Source organism: Vespa mandarinia, chromosome 2 (genome assembly GCF_050613455.1).
Source record: "Vespa mandarinia isolate Hongniang chromosome 2, ASM5061345v1, whole genome shotgun sequence".
NCBI classification, from domain to species: domain Eukaryota; kingdom Metazoa; phylum Arthropoda; class Insecta; order Hymenoptera; family Vespidae; genus Vespa; species Vespa mandarinia.
The window spans coordinates 17,617,145-17,639,496 of record NC_140811.1 but is presented as its reverse complement, the minus strand read 5'-3'; the positions used below and the strand labels follow the sequence as shown (position 1 = coordinate 17,639,496).

Here is a 22,352-nt window from a genome sequence, read left to right as displayed (position 1 = left end):
AAAAAAAAAGTTGGAGTTTATTTTATATTTTTTCTTTAGGTAAAATATTTTTTATTTGTATCAATTTGATCTTTTCAGTAATTTCTATAATTATGTAAGCATTTCATTGTATAATTTTTGTGTGTTTATGTTGATTGCATGCATCATGTTGAGGTAACTAATATTTTGAATAGAACAAAATGAAAATTTTCTAAATAAATGATTTTCCTATAGAAATAAACACATAATATATATATACATATATATATATATATATATACATATACATACACACATATATGTATATAATAATAATAAGAATAATTAATAATTAAGTCTTATATTACAAATTGTAAATAAATACACTATTATAAAAGGAGACTCAAACTTACAAATCAAGTGTGCGCATATAATTCAAATATAGGTAAGTTAAATGAATTTTCATTTAAAAATTTGAATATGTGGAAAATGTATTAATTGCAATAATATAAGTTTATTTATATATGTAGATAATTTTCAGATTTAAGAAATTTTTTACAATGATGCAGTACATACATACATAGGCACATACAGACACATATATATGCGTACAATCTAACCTTTATTTAATATTATTGAGGTTTGTAATACTAAAAATTAATTAGTTAGAAAATTCGAAAAAAATAATTTGTAAAAACGGGAAACTATTTGTATTCAAATTCGATAGCCGATATAAATTGTCTTTTATATTGGTATCAATTGTCGTAGATTTTCATTTTGTAATTCTGAAAGGTGGTATCACTAATTTGACACTTCTAATTTGACGCTTCTGCGTTCTCTGAAGAGATTGTTGAATAATTTGTGAATGTGTTTCAAAAATTTACTGCAATAATATACTGAACTTTATGGTAAATATAATGGCTGTAGTGAAATTAAATGCATCTACTTCACCTTCCATTGAATTAAGTTCGTACAGAGATCAACATTTTAAGGTTCGTATTTGAAAGTTAACCTCTCTTTTCGTGATATTATTTATCCATATCAGGAAATTATACAGAGATTTTAATTAAATTGTAGGGATCTAGAGCAGAGCAAGATAGACTTCTTAGAAATTCTTCTACCTTATATGTTGGTAACCTCTCTTTTTATACTACAGAAGAACAAATATATGAATTGTTTTCCAAATGTGGAGATATCAGACGTATTATTATGGGATTAGATAAATATAAAAAAACTCCATGTGGTTTTTGTTTCGTCGAATATTATCAAAGATCAGACGCAGAAAATTGTATGCGATATATTAATGGTACACGTCTTGACGATAGAATTATTCGAACAGACTGGGATGCTGGATTTATAGAAGGTAGACAATATGGACGTGGAAAGACAGGAGGACAAGTAATATTTTTTTTTTATTGGTATATCAAATCTAATGTAATATGAATTATTAAACTGATTAATTGTATTCTAGGTAAGAGACGAGTATAGATCTGATTTTGATACCGGAAGAGGAGGTTATGGTAAGATAATTCAACAAAAAGTAACACCTCTCTCGGATGGTAATTTTGGACGGTGAAATAAAAATAGTCAGCATTATTCTAAGCTGTATTTATCTTTGTTCATGATCAGATCCAAAATACATATAAAATATATTTATAAAGATTTATCTTTATAATTGGTTACTTTTTTTTTTTATTGATTACTTCTCTTTTTTAATATTTCAATAGATATATATATATAATTTTTAGTAAAAGGAGGAGAAACAAACATGGTAACATTGATGAGACATTTGCAACCAACAATATAATATAATATGAACAAAGATATTATATTAAATTACTATTTATATATGAAAGCATAAAATTTGTAAAAAAAGAAAGTGAAAAAATGACGATGAATAAAGTATCTTATCATTATAATTATCATCATTCATTCATTCATTTATAACTATGTATTATAAATAAATATAAATACAGTCACAGTTCATTCATAAATAAATAATAATTCATGTGAATCGATAAAATTACACAAATTATATATGTAGTTATAATTTTATTATTTCTTTTCTTTTTTTATTATATTTCTTTTGTTATATATAAGAGACATGTAAGAATATTATGAAAAAGATTTACAAAAATTTATATATAAAAAAAAAAAAAAAAAAAAAAAAAAAAAGAAAAAACAATGTTTAATAATCTACGATGAATTTATTAAATAAATTAGAGGAGAATTTATATGAGAATAAAACAATTTTTGTCGAACTACCTTATATACATATAAATATACAAAACATCTATCTCAACGCTTACACATAATGAGCGTTTAGTAGAGCTATTTTATAGTCAGGAAAAAGAAATATTTAAATCATTAGATCATCATAATAGAACATTTAAAATAATAAAGGATATTGTAACTCGAGATATAATTTCTAATAAAAGAAATAAGAACCAAAAAAAAAGATAATGGTCGAGATTAACAAACGAACATTTTTATTTTTCGTTAGTTAATCTCAATAATGATAATTAAAAAATTTTTTCCTTGACAAAATCTTCATTGACAAATATACGTAATCGAGTATTCTACGTGGTACGCGATTGGTATTGGTAGAATGCATATTAGTTTACTTGTGGATCATCGAATTATAAATCTAAATATAAATATAAATATATATAATTTTTTTTTTTTTTTTTATTAAAATATATAACAGAGTTTCCTAGATGGCGGTTTTTTCAAAACCGCTCTAATAGCCTCTATGAAGACGTTTTCCAAGCCTTCCTGCTTTACAGCCGAACATTCGACGTATTTCGAAGCTTTGATTTTATTTTTCATTTTTTTACATTCCTGAGGAGTTATTATATCTAAATTGTCTTGATTTCTGAGATCGCTTTTAGTACCTAACGGTATACCGAAAAAAAAAACAAACGAGATTATAATATGATAAAAATCAATTTTTTTTAATTTAACAAAATAAAAATGTATGGTTAAACTTACCGACAAGAATTATCGGCACATGAGGGCAATGATGTTTTATCTCTGGATACCATTTACTCGCGACATTTTCATAAGAACTACGAGCACTGATCGAGAAACAAAGTAAAAAACAATCGGTCTGCAATGAAATATATTTTCTCATTAATTAAGTTTCCTTTTTCCAAAATTCATTATTAATTATAATTAGAATGAATTAAATTTATTAATATAATTTATTCGAGAATAATAACTTACATTCGGATACGACAATGGTCGAAGACGTTCGTAATCTTCTTGACCAGCTGTATCCCAAAGCGTTATATCAAATTCTTGACTATCTAAACGAATAATATCTGCATAATTGTCGAAGCTAAACAAAAAATAATATTAAAATAAAAATAGAATAATTTACAAAAAAAAAAAAAAAAGAAGAAAACATACCAAAAAGCAGTATTGTAATTAAATATAAACGTATTGAAGACATATCTTTTGAAATTCTCATAAAAACCGCGCTTACACCGATCACACTTCTCTTACGCGCCAATTTTGAAATAATCGAATAATAATAATTGTACATTATTGCGTGTATTACTTACACGGTAGGCACATATTCTGTTGGAAACTTTTTCGTTGTATACGTAATAAGCATACATGTCTTTCCAACCATTCCATCTCCCACAGCAGTAATTTTTATTGGTTTATTCCGACGTGACATATTTCCGTTTGTTTTTTTTCTACGACAAATTCAATTGTAAAATTTTCATAGAAAAAAAAATATTATTTTTAATGTATACAGTAAATTAAATATGAATTTTATATACAAATGATTTTAGTATATGAATGAGAGTGAGATAAAGAGAGAGAGAGAGAGAGAGAGAGAGAGAGAGAGAGAGAGCGAAAAGAAATTTTGTACGTTTTTCTTCGAAATTGTTATTATTAAAAAAATAATAATAAAGTTTAATTTTTTAATAAATAAAAAAAATCTACGCATAAGAGAGGATATCGCCGCCATCTTTTATGCCGAAAACAGACGCATCCGGTAGAGTCTAACCAAAGAGTGCACCAAGGCTATATACCAAGCCGGCTGCTTGTTTCCTGCTCGTCGTATCGCATATCAATGAACATTGAAGTTGTTAGCCTTTTCATTTCTATTATATCGCCCTCGTAACAGTTAAAAACGTATGACTATAAAATAAGAAAGCTCTAAAAGAGAAAATTTTCAAATTGACCGCGTCTTTATCTTTTTTAATTTCTGATGAACGGTATATACATATATGCATATACATACATATGTATATATATATATATATACATATTTATATAAATATAAATATATAAATAAATAAATAAATATATATATATATATATATATATAATACAAAATGATGATGGAAGCATTCTCTTTTATGATAGAAGACATGAAAATATTACCTCGAATCATAAGAGATGGAATACTTTGGACATAATTTCATAATTACTATATATGAATTTTAGAAATGCACTATATATAGTATGTATATATATATAATCGACGTTAGCGTCGATGTCACATCCTCTCGGTGACAGGATAAGGTATGGTCAGAGTGCGGTCGTTATCATATTCTCGTCCTGTCTCTCCCACTACATTTCAAAACTACGAGAGAGAGAGAGAGAGAGAGAGAGAGAGAGAGAGAGAGAGAGAGAGATAGAGAGAGAGAGAGAGAGAGAGAGAGATAGAGAGAGAGAGAGAGAGAGAGAGAGAGAGAGAGAGATGACACGTTTCTCATATGTACAATTTAAAATTATAAATTTGATAAGATTCAATTTCACAGAAGAAAAAAAAATAAACAAAAATAAATAAATCACATTTGTAACAAATTTTAAATAAACTCGTAACTGATAAATTCAGAGGGGAGGGGAGAGTCTGCCAGAAACCGCGACAATTGTTTTTTTTTCTCCGGTCTCTTTAATTATTGCTTATTTTTAATTGATTTTTTTTTAGAATTTATTTATCTTTTAATTATTTTCCATGTTCCGAACACATTTCTTCGTAAAGTCCACAACACTGCTACGTAACAAAATTATTTATTATATACCAGTTACCGGTTAAAAAAAAAAAGGTTAAGTAAATAAAGTTGTTTTAATCAATTGAATAACTTTTCCCCAAAAAAACATTTACGATACGCTTCTACGTTATTTTGTGTGGACATCGTAAAAGGATAACGAAATGTAATCGACATATAAAATTAAACTTTTCAACGATTTATCTCTCTCTATTCGGTTATCAAAAAAATTTTTACATAGCCTGATAAAATCTCTTGATAAAATATAACTGATAATATCACAAAGTGATACAAACGATATATGTATATATATATATACATTAGTGTTTAATAAGATTACTAAGATTATTAAGATTACATCATGTGCGAAAGATAATGAATAAAGGAATAACTACAAAAAATATGAATTGTTATAAAAAAAAAAAAAAAAAAATCGTACAATCGTGCAATAAGACGTAACAATTACTTCGTGCGAAACAATACAGTTTACATGTTACATATTACAAATATGGTGTGGCGCCAATTTCATGTTCGTTCTTTCTTAATCCAATACCAACGCGCGTTGTGTGTACTTTCAATATAATAACGCACAAAAAATTTGACATATAATTTCAAAGGATATCGAATAATACGTTAAAAGACAATGATGATGATGATGATGATGATGAACAATGATCGATAACGACAACGAACAATGATAGTGATAGCAATAGAAAGGCGACGTAAAACAACGACGACGTACCTCTTCTCTTTTATCGTTTAATTTGCTCGATAAAACTATAAAATATTGTTTTATTTATTTATTTTTTTTTATTTTTATATTTTCAATTAGACGATAATGACGACAACTACAATCGTACGTAAAGTTATCATCGTGTATATTAGTGTAATAAAAATAAATATTCAAACGTTATTCAAACACTCCGAAGAGAAGTAAACTTTTGAATAAAGAAAAAGAAGAACAACGATTAAAACACGTGCACATCTCGAGACGATGTATCGTCGACTGAAGAACGAATAAAGGATTAGGATCGGTACGCTCGATGAGGCGCTATTGACGAGCGATCTAACTTATGACGTTTTCATACTTACAAAATTATATGTGTGTGTTTGTGTATTGTGTATATATATATTCTCATATATATTTATTTTATTAAAATTCCTTTTAAAATTTATTAGAATTACATATACAATAATAATCATAATTTCGATATTATCCTTTAAAAATCTTCAATTTTCATATGTTTTTGATAAATAACAAAGCAAAGTCACTTGCTATCTTATAAGACGATAGGTACTATTTACAACAATCAAAATATCATGTTTTGATAAACGATAGCGATAAGCTATTTAGCGTTTATAGACGTTATATATATCAGCGTTTATATACATCATATATATATATATATATGTATATATATATGTATATATATATGTATATATATATGTATATATATATGTATATACACACATAAATATGTATACACTTGACATGATTAGCTTTTAAATATGCTCATCAATTGATTTTATGTTTATAATAAAGTGAGCTAAAAGTGGCTCATAACAAAACTAACCTTATTTTTATATATCTATCGAATTAATTATACATGAAATTTTATAAATATATATATATATGAATTATTTATTTATTTCCTTAATATAAATATTGATAATGAGACTGTATCGTATTAAAAAATGTATTTGTAATGTAAAGGAAAGAATAGATGTGTACTCGAAATAGTTTTAATTCTCTGTTAATCCCGCTAGAGGGCAGACGCGCGAAAGACCCATGTACGTTCCTTCCGGTTTATCCAATTTTCTTTTAGTTCGATCTTTTAACACTCGAATTCCATCTTCCTTGCTTCCTGCTCGCTTATAACTGGCATGAGGGATGTCCGAAAATTTAACGTTATCATTAGTATAACATTTTTAAAAGATACTATACACGCTGTGCGATTGAACTAACAAACGGTTTACCTTGCTAATATTTTCTAGTGGTCTTACAAAGACAATTGATTTATCGTAATGGAGTTGAACCCGTCTTACGAAGCAATCGGAAAAGGATTTGTACAGCAGTACTATGCGCTGTTCGATGATCCAGCTCAAAGACCAAATTTGATAAACATGTATAATGTAAGTTAAATTATTTTTTTGTCTTCCATTTTGATATTTATTATTTAAAATGTAATGGTAATGTAAGACTTAATATGAAAACTTTTAGACCGAGACGTCTTTCATGACATTTGAAGGTTTCCAAATTCAAGGTGCCATTAAAATTATGGAGAAATTGACTGTGAGTATTACATTTTTGCAATAATATGCAATATTATATAAAAAAAGTGTTATTTATTTGTGTATGTATATGTAATATGTATGTATTCATGTATGCATGTATGTGTATATATATATATGTATATTCTGTAATATATAAGAAAATTCTGTAATATATAAGATCAATTTTGAAAAATTGAATTTTCAATAACTTTAACATCAAAGTCATATCAAATTATTAATCTCCAATTTTCATAAATTTCATATTTTATTTTTCTAGAGTCTGACATTTCAAAAAATCAATCGGATAATAACAGCGATTGATTCGCAGCCTATGTTTGATGGTGGTGTACTCATAAATGTTTTGGGGAGGCTGCAGGTAAGCAATTTGCAATAAGGTTTTTTTTTCTATATTATAATTTTAGTTATTAAAATGCTTTTACCTATAGAAAGTGATTCTATTTAATTTTAATAAGGATTTGTTATATAATAGTAATAAAATTATACGCATTAATATTATTTCTATAATAAATGTTAATATAGATAATTATCTAGCCAAGATTTGGGCATGGGTTATATTATGTATTTTCTAATTTTATTTTTTATTTATTTGTGATATGCCAGGTAGCTACGATATCTGTTCTATCCATGCCCATATCTAATTTAATATGCATGTGATTTAGGTATATTTATTACAAACTATACTTTCAACATTTTACATTGGGAGCATTGAAAAAGTAAAAAGTATTTAAAAGAATGTTGTTTCCTATCTCTTTTATTCTAATTGGTTCAGTAATTTAATGTATAATATTAACAAAATATAGTTGCAATATATATTCTATGAAAGCGATGAAATGGTTGATTGAAAACTATGAAAAACTTGAAAGGAAATCTTGTAGGAAAGTAATTCTTAATTAATGTTATTATAATTTGAAAATTCCGTTAGCATTTGGAATTCTCTGTCTAAGTGATTGTTTATTACGGATTGGAAACATTATATGTATATACTGTATCGTTTGACATTTTTTGTGCTGCCGTGTGAAGGTAGACATTGAGCTATGACTAGTATCCAGCAACTATCTCTCTATATACCTACATCTGCAAAGAAGATGATATAAGAAAACTCAGTGAGTGATTATTGATGATTGGGTAGACTGATGAGGATCAGCCCCACGCCTACATCCAGACGTTTGTCCTGAAGCCAATTGGCATCAGCTTTTACGTGCAGCACGACATCTTCAGACTTGCATTGCATGACACGGTTTAGGCAACAGGTACCAATCATCCACTGATCTCTCCATACTTTGGTAAAGGCAAGCCTATCTTAATGTTACCTATTCTTTGCCATTGCTTTATGCGAATACATCTGCTTATTCCAATATTAGAAGGAGTGCATGGCTACACCACCTCATATATATAATATTTCCCACATTATATTTATTAATCCTATAATTGACTATAATGTACCGATAAAATGCTTAAATATAAAGTAGATAGAGAAATGGTTGATCACTTGGTAACAGTACCAATTTTAATTAGTACTGACCAACAAATTTTGTGCTCTGATGTAGCACTTTATCGTAGTATATTTTTGCACTATAAATAGCAGTCTTATAAGTTAATCTGTATCTGTGCGTATATATATATATATATATATATATATATATATGTTTATATATATATACATCGCTTAATAGATGTAAAATTATCATTTATTATGATATCTTATATGTTATATCCAAATAAGAAAGCAACTGAAAGAGAGAAAGTAATTCCACTGTATTCATTAACAAATAAAATACTAATATATATTTTGTATGTAATATATGAATTAAATTACTGAACTAATTTGAATTACACAATATAAAGACGAAATATAATTTTATAATGCAACTTACAATTTTTTGTCCTTTTATCAAAAAGTTTGGTTGATATATGTTGTGTTTATTATTTGTATTATGTATTCACTAAATTACCATTTTATATTTTGTATTACCCGTTTTATAAAAGGAATGTAATATATTCATAATACAAAATGTTGTAATATATAATTGGCGATTTTTAAAAATATATATATATTTTTTGATTGTAATTTCATTAAAATATAATTGTTTTTTTTTTTTTTTTTTTTTTTTTTAATATATTTTGTAAAAAGAAAAACAAAAAAAAATCTCAAATTTTATTTTTACCATCTTGTTAGTTTTGTATAGAGATGATATCAAATTTTATGTTTTAATCTTTACATTTTGTTTCTTCTACAAGATACGTATTAAAAGTAACTATAAAAACTAAAATTCGATAATTCGTCAGGAATTCCACAATTATTGACAATCCACATTTATTGACAATACGCATATTAATATTTTTTTAGGCCGATGAAGATCCACCACATCCCTTTTCACAAATTTTTGTGCTGAAACCACTGGGAAATTCTTTCTTTTGTCAGCACGATATTTTCCGCCTTGGCATTCACGATAGTCCATGAAGAAAATGTCTGTTGGCATTTTAGAACTATCTACAGACAATTCATTGAACCATGGACTATTCACATGTTGAAATAAGTGAGCTAGGTTCTTTTCATATTAATCTTTTTTGTCATTGCATATTATTCTACTTTATCTAAATATCCCAGTTTTTATATGAAAATTATCTGCTTACATCCTGGCCATAAGAAAAAAAAAACGACGTTTAAGAATAAATACAGTTTAATAATTGTTGTTTTCTTCAATTTCCTTTTATTTTCGTTGTCTAATATTACTGATAATATTATGCTATTATTAACAAAAGAAATGTTTCTTAATAGGACACTTAACGCAATAGTGATATAATACATTGTATATGTCATTAAAATTATACAAAAAATATATTTCTTTTTCTAATGCTTTCTACTTTTATAAATTACATATACATATATTAATGAAATTAATAGATTAACATATAGGACCGATTGCTTGATTATATATTACTTTTTTTATTTCAATTTTATTTACAATTGCATATTATGATTAACGACATAGTAATTGGTTAACAGGAATTTATGAATATGTAATATATGGAAAGAAAGATGTACAATACATGCATACATGCTTGCACTTGTACAAAATAATATAAATGATCTATTGTAAAATATATTATGTAATAACACTTAAAATATTATATTATAATAATCTTATTGTTATTTATCGATGCAATAACATTTTCCACAATATATATTACAGATTGCCACGCTTAGCTTGTTCAAGTTCGATTGCTTCAAACAGAGCTTGGAAATTTCCAGCACCGAACCCCTGTGACATAATAAATATCATTTCTGCTACTTATATAACGTGTTATATAAATTTAAAAATTCAAAATTAATATTATTAAAAAGATTACTCTTAGACTTACATTATGATTATGTCTTTGGATAACTTCTATAAAGAGAGTCGGTCGATCTTGCATATTCTTAGTAAAGATTTGTAATAGATAACCATTTTCATCATAGTCAATTAAAATTTTTAATTCCTGAAGAGTTGTTATGAGAAATAGTCAACAATTAAAAGATTATTATTTTTTTTAAATATTATATACAATACCTGTAATATTTTCAAATCTTCTACAATTTTGACTTTACTACTTTTCAAACGGTCTTTCAGCATATCATAATAATTATCAGGAACATCAAGAAATTCCATACCTCTTTTTCGTAAATTTTGTATCTAGAATAACAATAACAACAAAGTTATATTATTATAATCAAAAGCAAAAGAATAAATATAATAAATCTGTAATAAAATATTACTTACGCTTGTAATTATGTCATTAGTATTCAAAGCTATATGCTGAACACCAGCATCGCCATAATATTCAACATATTCTTGAATTTGAGAACGTTTCTTACCAGATGCTGGTTCATTAATTGGTATTTTAACAGTTTCTTCCCAATTAGTCATAACGATAGAACGTAATGAAGAATATTGGGTATGTAATTGAGTATCATCTACTGACCAAAATCTATGAAACTGTAAGCATTCTTCATACCTAAAATAAAATATACAAAAATTTAATAAAAATGATATAATATATCTATATATATATATATATATTATGCCTAAAAATATATAATTTATTTACCATTTAGCTACAGGCTCCATTTGTTTATCAGCTTGATTTCCTACAATGTGATCTATAAATTTTAAATGAATTGCTGGCCTGTAATTTCATTGAGGAAAAAATATTAATAAGAAAATGTGTATTTTTTAAGTATAATATTACGACACTTACAAATGCTTAATAAGTACGTCTTCTGAGGCTTTTACAAATCCAGGTAGAAAAAATCCTTTGTATTTACTTTTGTCAATCAAAGTATGATGGGTGTCTCCATACTAGTTAAAAAAAATTTATGTATATATATTAGATATATAATTGTAATAATTGTGTTTAATTATTTATTTATTTATTTATTTTTTTTTCAAATAACTTACCGTTTGCAACGTGGCAAGTCTAATAATACCAAACTCATCTTTTTCTTCCCATATGTCTTTTATAATTTTTGCACCCTTTTGTTTTGCTACCTAAGGAGATAAAAAACATTTTTATTTTTTATCTTTTTTTTCTTTTTTCAAATTATAAAACAATTTAATAATATCTTCAATCGATTTTTTTTCTTCTTTAGTTAACTAATTTTGTATTCAATTTTGTCATTTGTATTTACCCTAACGATAGTATCGATATCTTCGACTTTGAAAGCAATGTCTCGAACACCATCACCGTGCTGAGAAAGGTGATTCCCCATTTCTTTATTTCCAGGCTCGTAGGCTGATTCAAAAACAAATATTATCTAGGAAAAATAATTTCTTTTAATGTATTATTATTTTTATTTATTTAATAATAAAAGTATGATAAATATCATCATGAAAAAAAAAGTATTTTTATTAAAAAATTTTATTTAAATTACTTTTTGTTTTCATTCGAAATATTGAGAAATTCGAAGAAAAAAATGTCAAGAAATTTTGTAAATTATACATATATTTATATTATATATATATATATATATATATATATATATATATATAATAACCTGATTCTGTTTAACAGCATGTGCTGCTACATGTCTTGAGCCAGTTTCTAAACCACGATATCCAAACGGTTCAAATCCCATCCTTGCGCAATAAAAGCTAGCCGCCTATAAAAGAAAAAGAAAGGTGTAATATAATTGTTTTGTAATAATCATTATTTCTTTTTTTACAGAATTGAGTGAAAAGAATTATATATAGAGACATTAGTGTGTATCCGTGTGTGATACGATATAAGATTCTTTTTTTCTTTTTTTTTTTTCTTTTCTTTTTTTTTTTTTTTTATATTACCTGTTTTGCATTTCCAACCCAGAATTTTACATGGTCAAAACATAAAAATTTTCCTCCAACGGGCTACAAAAAAAAGTAAATAAATAAATCAGTCTTTGTATGATTAGAAAAGATTATATTACATACCTTTTTACCTTTGTCCGTGTAAGTAGTCTATATATATATATATATAGAGAGAGAGAAAGAGAGAGAAAAAGAAAAAAAAATAAAATTAATATTATATTATATATAAATATTTTATAATATTATAATATAAAAAAATTCATTATAGTATATTACATTTCTTTACCATTTTAAAATTACAATATTTGTAATTTGTAACGCGTTGTTTAAACTAAATAACGTGTTGCAGTTCGTCTCTGCACTTTTAAATAAATTGTCTGAATTTCGCAAAGTTATCCGCTTAAATACGAGCGCGTTCGGTCTGAGATTTCAATACCTGTATGCGATTGGTCGGAACAAAGAAACATGTGATAACAATATTTAAATTTGTTGATAATGATTATTATAACAATATTCAATGATATTTATATTGATGATATGTTAAAACAGGTTTTTCTAGAATTTGCATATGTTATACTGATATTTTCATAAAATAGAGGCCAATCCTGTTTCGTCATTATCGAGAACACACCTTCGTCGATGCGTCAACGAAGAAGTAAAAACAATTTTTTTCACGTTTTCATATTGATTGGTGTAAAATAAAATTTTTTTTTCTAATACACACACACACACACACAAACATACTCTCGTTTATAGATTTAAAATAAAAGTTTATATATATATACAATTTATATATATATATATATATATATATATATATATATAAATTGTATATATATGTAATTTTTTCTCAGTGATTTGGCTAAACGTAGTTCATATGTGCAATCATTATATTTTGCATAGCATTTAAATAAATTTTATTAAAATACAGATTAAAAATAAAATCTTTATGTAAAACTATTTTTTTTTCTTTTTCATATCGTAAATTTATTGAAAGGTAATACAATGAATGAATAGACTTTATTTGGTCTTACATTAATATTTGTCCATAAATCAAACTTTTATACTATTTGTCAAAAAATCTTATAATAATCACTTTTCTTGGAATAACTAAATCTAATATTCCAGAATTTTACATTAGTTTTATTTATCATTTTACAATGTAGAACAATTTGTCCAATTATTCAAATGAGACAATTTCTGTAATTAAGATTTATTATTTTACGTTGTTTTTAGAGACTAGATGTAAGTTGTATATGTATATGTGTATGTATATATATATATATATATATATATATATATATATACATATGATATATGATATATATAAATATTACAGATCATTGTATATTGAAATATAAAAAATTAAAATACATATTTATTTTGTTTTCACATTAAATGCAAACTATCGCGAATATTCTTTATATCTTATCTAAGTTTTTATTGAAATATCTCCACTAAAATTTTAATGTATCTTTTTTGTATCATTAGATATCAATCAAGTTTGGTATTTTCATTGCATCACTGAATTTGTATCACAGATGTGAAATTTATTCAATTATCGATATTATTTATTCTTTATTAATGTGGAGAGAGATAAGATAGTTTATTATCTGTAAGAACTTCATATGAATGTGTTTTATAGCAGAGAAAGTACATATTTGGATTCAAATTGTATATTATCATACTTTGTTTTTTGTTTTTTGTTTTTTATGACATGAAACTATTGCAAAGATGTTAAAAATTAAGTAAGATTCATAACATATATCCTTATTGATTCAATATTAATATTTTCATCGAATAACTTTGTCGTATGAAGGTGGAGCAGCTTCGTCTGAAGAATCAGGCGGTGGAATTAAAATAGCTATATGGTATGGCGGTGGCGGATGTTGTCTGATAACTGGTATAGGTCTTAAATTTTCGGTAGTAGATAAACTCGCATTATTTAAAGATGCAATCTGATTCTCCTGAATATGATTTTCTTGACGACTATTCTCGTGAGTACGACGACAAAGAATGGAATACAGACATGCAAGTAGCAGAAGCGTCAATAGACCACAAAATACGAATATTTCTAAACCTGGGCCCTGTTTAAAAGAAAGCAATTGAAAAATTTCATATATATATATATGAACATCTCTTATGAAAGTAAGCAGATAGAGTTTGTTGGAAATCAAATCCGCTATAACTTGAAAACCAAATCGAATAGGACATATGTTTACATGAATTTTTTTGATTGTTTAAACGTATTGCTGAAATCGTCCCTAAAACATTTCCTACTTATTTTGGGATATTCTGTATAATAGCATAGAACATATTTAATGAATATTTTACCTCATGGCCAAAAGAAAATTTTGCTGCTATGACGAATCCTGTCGCCAATACAAACGTAATCCAAACTCCGCAACGTAATCTATAACCAGCCAGTTCAGCATCACTGAATTCTGATAAATCTAAAATACTTCTGTTTGTACCACTTGCAACTGTATTAGATAATATTAGTTGGTTGTTCCCAGCATTGGTTACATTACTGTAATTATAAAACATTATATAATTACAATATTCAATTATACGATTCTTTAAACGCGTGACAAATAAATTATTCTAACATAAGTTCAATAATGGTTAAATCGTTTATAAGTACTTTCTGTCGATAGGCATGTATAAGTGAGTCACCCTGTATATAAGAAGAACATGTTCCTCAGGATCTTCCTAATGAATCTCCTTTGATTATTAATTCTTCAAGTATAAGCGTTGTACAGAATTGATCGATGATAAATTTCACGATTCATTGCTACTAATTCTTTCGTATTAGTTGAAATATCGCCTAAGGATTGATATTATTAAACTCTGTCACATTTTCAATTATACTAAAGCTCTGAAAAATGACAAAGTGTGTATAACTTTTAAGATTTCTATCAGAACAAAATTTGTAAATTGTCAAGTAGAAATTAAACATCGCATTGGAATATTTTTTGTTTCTATATTTGGCATATACATAAAATATATTAAAATGTATATTATTCAAATTAATTAAAGAATTTCATATTTAAAAGGATCATCATATATAACCCACCTGTCAGAGAAATCCTAATATCTCCCCGACGGCATGTTCATTAAACCAAAACGAAACGTGCATTCTTCCTTCTAATAATCCATTTACTTAATCGAGCTTTATTCTTAATATTGGGATGTTAAAAGAATCCGCAAATTGCACACTCTTATCATTTCAAATTTTTTTTACAAACATCATTCACATACTTCCGATTATTTGAAAATTAGGTTCTCTACGATTTGCGCATTCTAAATCGATCCGGTGCAGCAGCGCATACACCAGCATACATGGCCTTCTCGTCGTTTATCTAGAATAAACATTACCTAAAGACGATAAAAAAAAAAATATTATTATATCCAAATATCGATTATCAAAGAGTAAAGCTTCACGAATAACTCTATCGTCTTCGCACGTATCCTGAATAAGGATAATATTATTTGTATTATATCTACGAATAGACGTACGAATAATATTTTTTATTTCCTTCATCAATTAAAACACAGTGTCTTCCGAGCGGAACTTTGGTTTTTTTTAAATTTTAACGACAATTAAATTAACACGTGTTATATTTGAAAAAAGGAATGTTAACGACAAATAAAAAAAAATAATAAGAGAAAGCTTGTCGTTGTTTATGCACACGTGGTTATTCCGAAATCTTAGTTTGAAATGGTTTGAAATCAATGTAGTTTTTATTAAAGTCGTTCTATAATTTTTCTCTAGATGGCAGCATTAGTAACGTTAAAAGAACGGCGCAAATAAAGAGAAGACAGCGCGAAGGTTTCGAAGAAGCACTATTATCATGTATCATCGTGTACTACCTTGCGTTCACTTGCTCCACCTTGAAGAGGTGTATGAAATAATAGGATAAAGGTAGAGAAAGAGAAAGGCAAGTGGAAGTTAAGTTGAGTTGAGTTAAGTTGGGTTGAATTGAGAGTTTAGTGGAGTGGAGCCAGGAGTGTTAGTGGGCATAAGCCTGGTCCATTAAACAAAACATGGACGCCGTAGAAATAAGTACGTCGGATCCACCGCAAAGTGAACAAGAAATTGTGTCTACCGTGGAGATATGTCGTATATGTCTTCTTGGTAATCTGGTGATGCGAGATCTCTTTCTGGGAAATGAGGTCGCCTCTTTATCGGCTAAAGCGATGAGTTTCGCGAACGTTAAGGTTAGATACCAACAGTTTTGAGAGGTTAAATTCTACGCAAGAAGATAAAAACAAATACATGTGATACATTTTATTATAGTTTCGATCTTATCAGTACAGTAAATTTATAGATGATTACATGTATATATGTGTCTCTGTGTGTATGTGTATATATACATGTATATATATATATACATATATACATATATATATATACACATATGTATATATGGACATACGGCTATACATATATATATATATATTTTTTTTTTATACTCTATTCGTTTTGCTTTATTCATAGAATCGTTTTCTATCCTGACTGAGACTGACACGTATGATGGATCTTTTGCTATACAATAACATTCATTTTTTCACAATGAATTTATTTTCATTTCATTGCTATCTTTAATCGACCTATATCATGATTTTTGTACATTTATACAGATGTTACCAGGAGATGGCTTACCTCCTCGCGTTTGTAACGAATGTGCAGATAAACTTGAATCTGCATATGAATTTAAACTTCAAGTCGAACAAGCTGACAATGTATTAAGAGAAAGATTCGATGGTATTAAAGAAGAATTATTTTTTAACGAAGTTGAAGTACATTTGGAGGTAGATAGAAATGAAGCTATCAATGATATTCATTTAGAATCTCATTACCAACATGCTGCTGAAGTATTGACAGAGGGATCAGAAAATGAAAAATCTCTCTTGAAAGAACAATTGGCATTGTTACAAGTTGAAAAATTGGTAGAAAGAGAACAATTAAGAGAAGGTAAGTTAACTGTTAATATACATTGCTATGATATTTGTTTTCGCATAAGAAAAAAAAACTATTATAGTATTAATAAAAAAGTTTAAATAAAATATAAGAAATTAAAAATATATTAAAATACATTTTTATATATTCAGAAGAAAATAATTCACAAATATTGGAGCAACAAGGTATAATGAACAATTCTCATAATCAAGAAAAATACACTAATCAAATAGATGAAGATGCTTGTACGTTGGTGAATAATGCAGAAAATCAAGAAGTATTAAAATCAGATGGCATTAATGAAAACTGTACAGATGCGATTCCTGCAGGAGAACATGATTATATTATGCAACAGGATTATGTTATGAATGAACAATTTTCTTCTGAAGAATCTAAACCATCTAAAGAGAATATAACGCAATGCAATGAACCGCTTACGGAATCAAATATACTTGAAGATTGTAAAATGGATACAGAACATATGCCGCTTACAAATATTGACACGCTTGTTGAAAAAGACCTATCTCTGACTGAAATTAGAAAAAGTAAACGGAAATCATCGCGACGAAATTTTACAAGTGACAGAGATTCCGACGAAGAAAATTATTTCGAAAATTTAAATCTTAGTTCTCGTCTTAAAAGAGCACAAGCCGATAGATCAGAAAAGATTTACTTTATGTGTTATCTTTGCGACAAACAATTTCTTTCTAAGAATGTATTGAAAGAACATATGCATTCACATGAGGAAATTAGGCGAGCTTTGTCTCTTAAAAAAGTGCCTGAAAAATCATCAAAAGTATCTAATACTTCTCCAAAAATGCCACCATCTGGGAAAAGGGCTAACAAGTGTCCATATTGTGGGAAAGAATATTTATACATAATTTCATTCAGCAAACATCTTAAGCAACATGAAAAAGAAAAAGAAAATGCTAAAGAAGATTCCATGCCCCTTGAAATATCATTTCACGAAGACGAACATAGTTTAGGTTTTGATAACCATAATAATTCACAATATTCGGATTACGCATGTAGAAAGACGGCGAAGCAAGAGGAAGCATATAATGAGAACGAGGAGGAGAAAGATGATCACGAAACAGAAAAACAAAGAAAGAAATCTCACTTGGAAACGTTTGAATGTGATAAATGTTCTGAAAAATTTTATACGAGACGAAGTTTAAGAAAGCACGCACTTTCACACGTTAACTTAAAATGTAATGTCTGCAATGAAAAATTTGACGAGGTTGAGCAATTAAAAAATCATCGTGCAAAACATGTAGTAGAAGGTATGTTAATGGATCAAGATTTAGAAGAAGATATAGAACACCATATAATTAACAAAGACGATGAAGAACAAGATATTAAAGGCGATAATGAAGACGATTCAGAAATTGATAATAATATTGACGATGTTCAAGATAAAGAAAAGTGGGCAGAAACAAAAGAGTCCAAATGTCCGCACTGTCCGTCAACGTGTTCTCACAAAAAATCTTCGAGGCACATTGAAACACACACGGGTTCAAAATACAGTTGTAAAGTATGTTGTCAACAATTTACAAGAAAAGATCATTTACGAAGGCATACTGAACAGCATGGAAGAATAAAGACATATAAATGTACGCAATGCAATAAAACATTTGGAAACGAATTGACTTTACGTAATCATCTGATAGCAACCAATCATAAGACTTTCGTTCATGGACAAGAATATGATCCTAATAAACGTATAAAACGAGTGGCAGCTAAAGCTGCACAAAAGATTATTGATAAAATAAAAACGGAAGACGGTTTAGAGGATTATGACGAAGATGATGATAATAATGATATAATCGATATGGACATTCGTCATAATCGTAAGCAAGAAAATTCTTTTAAAAAAACTAATAATAGAAAGGAATTAGAATGCGCCACTTGTAATAAAAAATGTAATTCGAAACAAACTCTGACAAAGCATATGGAGCAACATGTAAAAGATGAAAAAGCAGAGAAAATGGATAGATTGGACAAGTTTAAAAAGCCAGCAGAAAAAAAGGAACAACAAAGGATAGGTGGTGGTATGGAATTAGGAAAGGACGAAGACGATGACGATGATAATTCAGATTTTGAAAGTGGTTTGGATTGGCCGATGGATAATCACGAATGTGCAACATGTAAAAAAAGATATAGTACGAAAAAGTCTCTATTGCGACATCAATTACTTCACGAGGAACCAAATTTCGAATGTGATATATGTAATGTCAAGTTTTATCGTAAGGATAAATTAAAAGCTCATTATGATAAATGCTCAGAAAAAAATCCTGATCAAGTTAGGAAGTGCAATATTTGTGGTGATAGTTTTGAAAATAATGAAATGCTTCGACAACATAGAGCTAAACATGTAACTGAAGGAATATTAACAGAGGAAGATTTAAGAGATATTGAACCACGTCCTGAAGAAAGAAAGCAAGGAGAGAAAATTGTTAGAAAAAGAAGGACAGATATAGTAGGCCTTGAATGTACAGAATGTAACAAACATTATACATCTAGGAAAGGTCTATTACGTCATATACAAGTACACGAAGGTAAGAAATATTTATGTGACATATGTCCAAAGAAATTCTATAGAAGAGAACATTTAAAAATTCATGTAGCTAAGCATAATATGATTAAACCGTATAAATGTACAAGATGCACAAAACGATTTATTAAAGAAGAACAGCTTACGAATCACTTATCGAAACACGATAGGCCATTTAAGAAAAACAAAGAAACGGATAGTTCAAAAAGATTTTTATGTGAAATCTGTTCTAAGAGTTTCACTCAATCGACTACTTTAATAGCACATTTAAGAGCACATAATGGTATAAAGCCATATGTTTGTGAAGTATGTTCTAGACCTTTTACAACAAATGCATATCTAAAAATGCATATGAGGACGCATACACAGGAAAGACCATATATATGTCAGTATTGTTCTAGAGCATTTGCCCGAGCTGATACTCTTGCTAATCACTTAACGTCGCATACCGGTGAAGCTAAGTATCATTGCAAATATTGCCCAAAAAATTTCCGTCGATTAAAGTCGTTAAAAGAACATGTTTTTATTCATACTGGTCAAAGGCCATATGCATGTCCAACGTGTGATCGTAGATTTAATAACAATGGTAGCCGTTATGCCCATAGTAAACGATGTAAACAAAACTTTTCGCAAAATCAGAATCGCACTCAAACCCTTACTGAAGTTCAAACGCAACAACCACCACAGAGAATACAACAGACTCTTACTCAAGCACAGGTGGTTAAAGCACCAAACATTAAGACCATTACTATTACTAGACAAGCTGAGCCAGTAACTACACAACAAATAATGCAACATCAAGAAATATTAATGCCACTTATTCTACCACTCACTGTAACTCTCGCAGATGTAGGTGATGAAGTGATATTACCCGAGGGTACAAAGATATTTACAACGTCGTAATATGTCTAAAGATTATGCTAACAAAAGATTTAAATAATGTCATTGAAGAAAGGTAAAAAGAAATTAATGATGTACGATCTTGCTAGAATGCATTCTAATTTTATAGCACGAATGAAAAAAGGATTGAAAATATGAGCTCGATGCTCTCCTCGTATAATATTTCTCTTCTTTTCATTCCTATTAGGAAGAACAGTAAAATAATTTAACTAGTTCTGTCTTCTAGCAAAGCTGTTAATCTCAAAACAAAGAAAAAGACTATCTTGTATACTGTATACATAGAGACATGAAGTTTTCATGTATTAAATAAGTAAGCCTTACAGGCCCATTTTTAATGCATACTTGGTGCGGTGATATATGATTGTAATTATAATTATGTATAATACGTTATACTAAAGTTTATTTTTACAAGACGAAAGTGCAAATTATACAACTTGCATAGTCGGCGATTTAAGAGAAATATAACTGTATTAAAATATTATGTATCACAGGGCTGAGTATATATAACTTGAGAGAGAGAAATAGATTGTAAAAGCATGACATGATTTTTAATTGAAGAAGTGTCTAAGAATTAATATAAAAATTAATTGTGCTATCTGTTATCATATATATTACATATGAATTATATTTTTAATTAAAAGACATGCATAGTAAATTGTTATTAAATGGATTTTCCTTTTATTTGTTGTATTTTCATCTGCTTGATGTTTTATGTGAATGACAAGTTAATTTTAGTTTGAAAACAGGATCACAGTTTCATATTTTCATTTATTATAAATGTATCTCATATTTCTGTTAAAAAAACGATATTTATTATAAAAGTTACTTAATGCATAAATAAAAAAAAAAAAAAAAATAAAAAATAAAGTTATTTAACTTAATAGATAATTCTTTAAATGTTTAATTCATTATATGTGTTATTTTATGAAGATGCGTCGACTTTTTCATGTCGAAGTTAAATAATTGTTTAAAATAATCATATTGTTTTATATTGATTATAGAGTAATTTCATAATAATAATATTAATAATAATAATTTGTTACACACTGAATTAAGTTATACGTATCATTTTTTATGTTCTACAAAAGTTTGTACATCAAACGTTATTTCATATAAATATAATATGAAATTTAAAAAAAAAAAAAAAAGAAAAAAAAAGAAAAAAGAAAAGAGAAAAAGACAGAAAAAAAAATAATTAAAAAAATTATAATTCCATTATTTTTCTTAATTATTATCCTAACAGAAAGAGTAAATTAAATATAAGATATCAGAAAAAAAATTTCTCTCTATAAAAGATATGAAATTTGATAAAGACAATTATAAAATTTGGTACATGATTAGTGCAT

At 27.3% G+C, this 22,352-nt stretch overlaps 5 protein-coding genes across 13 annotated transcripts; 3 read left to right on the top strand and 2 right to left on the bottom strand.

Moving 5' to 3' along the window:
- The first annotated feature begins 681 nt into the window (after positions 1-681).
- Positions 682-1,940, top strand: Cbp20 (cap binding protein 20). The gene is made up of 4 exons (XM_035868392.2): positions 682-950; positions 1,036-1,356; positions 1,430-1,478; positions 1,707-1,940. Exons 1-4 carry the CDS (start codon positions 864-866, stop codon positions 1,763-1,765), a joined length of 516 nt encoding a protein of 171 aa, XP_035724285.1. The 5' UTR covers positions 682-863; the 3' UTR covers positions 1,766-1,940.
- A 265-nt stretch (positions 1,941-2,205) lies between these two features.
- Positions 2,206-5,998, bottom strand: LOC118442443 (ras-like GTP-binding protein RhoL). Of its 2 annotated transcripts, none has more exons than XM_035868039.2 (5): positions 4,360-4,469; positions 3,525-3,662; positions 3,184-3,298; positions 2,950-3,067; positions 2,206-2,852 (listed from the first exon to the last, which is right to left on the bottom strand). In XM_035868039.2, exons 1-5 carry the CDS (start codon positions 4,398-4,400, stop codon positions 2,650-2,652), a joined length of 615 nt encoding a protein of 204 aa, XP_035723932.2. In that variant the 5' UTR covers positions 4,401-4,469; the 3' UTR covers positions 2,206-2,649. The 2 variants fall into 2 exon arrangements, with proteins under 2 accessions (XP_035723932.2, XP_085520705.1); XM_085664579.1 differs by lacking the exon at positions 4,360-4,469 and adding an exon at positions 5,713-5,998 and having other exon boundaries at positions 2,211-2,852.
- Positions 5,999-6,794: 796 nt separating this feature from the next.
- On the top strand, positions 6,795-10,638 carry Ntf-2 (nuclear transport factor-2). Of its 5 annotated transcripts, none has more exons than XM_035866764.2 (5): positions 6,795-7,103; positions 7,192-7,263; positions 7,522-7,620; positions 8,395-8,554; positions 9,613-9,954. In XM_035866764.2, exons 1-4 carry the CDS (start codon positions 6,996-6,998, stop codon positions 8,506-8,508), a joined length of 393 nt encoding a protein of 130 aa, XP_035722657.1. In that variant the 5' UTR covers positions 6,795-6,995; the 3' UTR covers positions 8,509-8,554; positions 9,613-9,954. The 5 variants fall into 5 exon arrangements, 4 of the variants coding, with proteins under 4 accessions (XP_035722657.1, XP_085511044.1, XP_035722665.1 ...); XM_085654918.1 differs by lacking the exon at positions 9,613-9,954 and adding an exon at positions 10,460-10,638 and having other exon boundaries at positions 6,796-7,103; positions 8,395-8,515; XM_035866772.2 differs by having other exon boundaries at positions 6,796-7,103; positions 8,395-8,515.
- LOC118441807 (4-hydroxyphenylpyruvate dioxygenase a-like) lies at positions 10,203-16,307 on the bottom strand. 3 transcript variants are annotated; one of them, XM_085654917.1, is made up of 15 exons: positions 16,109-16,307; positions 15,666-15,967; positions 15,266-15,467; positions 14,924-15,119; positions 12,713-12,739; positions 12,587-12,649; positions 12,301-12,405; positions 11,935-12,060; positions 11,705-11,794; positions 11,505-11,605; positions 11,355-11,432; positions 11,027-11,261; positions 10,817-10,939; positions 10,629-10,745; positions 10,203-10,528 (listed from the first exon to the last, which is right to left on the bottom strand). In XM_085654917.1, exons 3-15 carry the CDS (start codon positions 15,283-15,285, stop codon positions 10,454-10,456), a joined length of 1,356 nt encoding a protein of 451 aa, XP_085511043.1. In that variant the 5' UTR covers positions 15,286-15,467; positions 15,666-15,967; positions 16,109-16,307; the 3' UTR covers positions 10,203-10,453. The 3 variants fall into 3 exon arrangements, with proteins under 3 accessions (XP_085511043.1, XP_085511042.1, XP_035722635.1); XM_085654916.1 differs by lacking the exons at positions 14,924-15,119; positions 15,266-15,467; positions 15,666-15,967; positions 16,109-16,307 and adding an exon at positions 12,866-12,965 and having other exon boundaries at positions 10,206-10,528; XM_035866742.2 differs by lacking the exons at positions 14,924-15,119; positions 15,266-15,467; positions 15,666-15,967; positions 16,109-16,307 and adding an exon at positions 12,876-13,013 and having other exon boundaries at positions 10,207-10,528.
- Positions 16,308-16,394: 87 nt separating this feature from the next.
- LOC118442453 (uncharacterized) lies at positions 16,395-21,837 on the top strand. 2 transcript variants are annotated; one of them, XM_035868099.2, is made up of 3 exons: positions 16,395-16,810; positions 17,234-17,567; positions 17,705-21,834. In XM_035868099.2, exons 1-3 carry the CDS (start codon positions 16,637-16,639, stop codon positions 21,007-21,009), a joined length of 3,813 nt encoding a protein of 1,270 aa, XP_035723992.2. In that variant the 5' UTR covers positions 16,395-16,636; the 3' UTR covers positions 21,010-21,834. The 2 variants fall into 2 exon arrangements, with proteins under 2 accessions (XP_035723992.2, XP_085511038.1); XM_085654912.1 differs by having other exon boundaries at positions 16,402-16,530; positions 17,705-21,837.
- Positions 21,838-22,352: the final 515 nt, after the last annotated feature.

What these genes read in the sequence shown, in the direction of transcription:
- Cbp20 (XM_035868392.2), top strand. Translation starts at nt 864, where the DNA reads ATGGTAAATATAATGGCTGTAGTGAAATTAAATGCATCTACTTCACCT. An exon ending in GTGGAAAGACAGGAGGACAA is followed by an intron (nt 1,357 to 1,429) that starts GTAATATTTTTT and finishes ATTGTATTCTAG; the next exon opens with GTAAGAGACGAGTATAGATC. An exon ending in TACCGGAAGAGGAGGTTATG is followed by an intron (nt 1,479 to 1,706) that starts GTAAGATAATTC and finishes TATAATTTTTAG; the next exon opens with TAAAAGGAGGAGAAACAAAC.
- LOC118442443 (XM_035868039.2), bottom strand. Translation starts at nt 4,400, where the DNA reads ATGAAATTATGTCCAAAGTATTCCATCTCTTATGATTCGAG. An exon ending in TCCATCTCTTATGATTCGAG is followed by an intron (nt 3,663 to 4,359) that starts GTAATATTTTCA and finishes AATTTGTCGTAG; the next exon opens with AAAAAAAACAAACGGAAATA. An exon ending in TGTGCCGATAATTCTTGTCG is followed by an intron (nt 2,853 to 2,949) that starts GTAAGTTTAACC and finishes GTATACCGTTAG; the next exon opens with GTACTAAAAGCGATCTCAGA.
- Ntf-2 (XM_085654918.1), top strand. Translation starts at nt 6,996, where the DNA reads ATGGAGTTGAACCCGTCTTACGAAGCAATCGGAAAAGGATTTGTACAG. An exon ending in ATTTGATAAACATGTATAAT is followed by an intron (nt 7,104 to 7,191) that starts GTAAGTTAAATT and finishes GAAAACTTTTAG; the next exon opens with ACCGAGACGTCTTTCATGAC. An exon ending in AAATTATGGAGAAATTGACT is followed by an intron (nt 7,264 to 7,521) that starts GTGAGTATTACA and finishes TTATTTTTCTAG; the next exon opens with AGTCTGACATTTCAAAAAAT.
- LOC118441807 (XM_085654917.1), bottom strand. Translation starts at nt 15,285, where the DNA reads ATGTTCTTCTTATATACAGG. An exon ending in ATGTTCTTCTTATATACAGG is followed by an intron (nt 15,120 to 15,265) that starts GTGACTCACTTA and finishes TTATAATTACAG; the next exon opens with TAATGTAACCAATGCTGGGA. An exon ending in GACTTGCCACGTTGCAAACG is followed by an intron (nt 11,606 to 11,704) that starts GTAAGTTATTTG and finishes TTTTTTAACTAG; the next exon opens with TATGGAGACACCCATCATAC.
- LOC118442453 (XM_035868099.2), top strand. Translation starts at nt 16,637, where the DNA reads ATGGACGCCGTAGAAATAAGTACGTCGGATCCACCGCAAAGTGAACAA. An exon ending in TGAGTTTCGCGAACGTTAAG is followed by an intron (nt 16,811 to 17,233) that starts GTTAGATACCAA and finishes ACATTTATACAG; the next exon opens with ATGTTACCAGGAGATGGCTT. An exon ending in AAGAGAACAATTAAGAGAAG is followed by an intron (nt 17,568 to 17,704) that starts GTAAGTTAACTG and finishes TTATATATTCAG; the next exon opens with AAGAAAATAATTCACAAATA.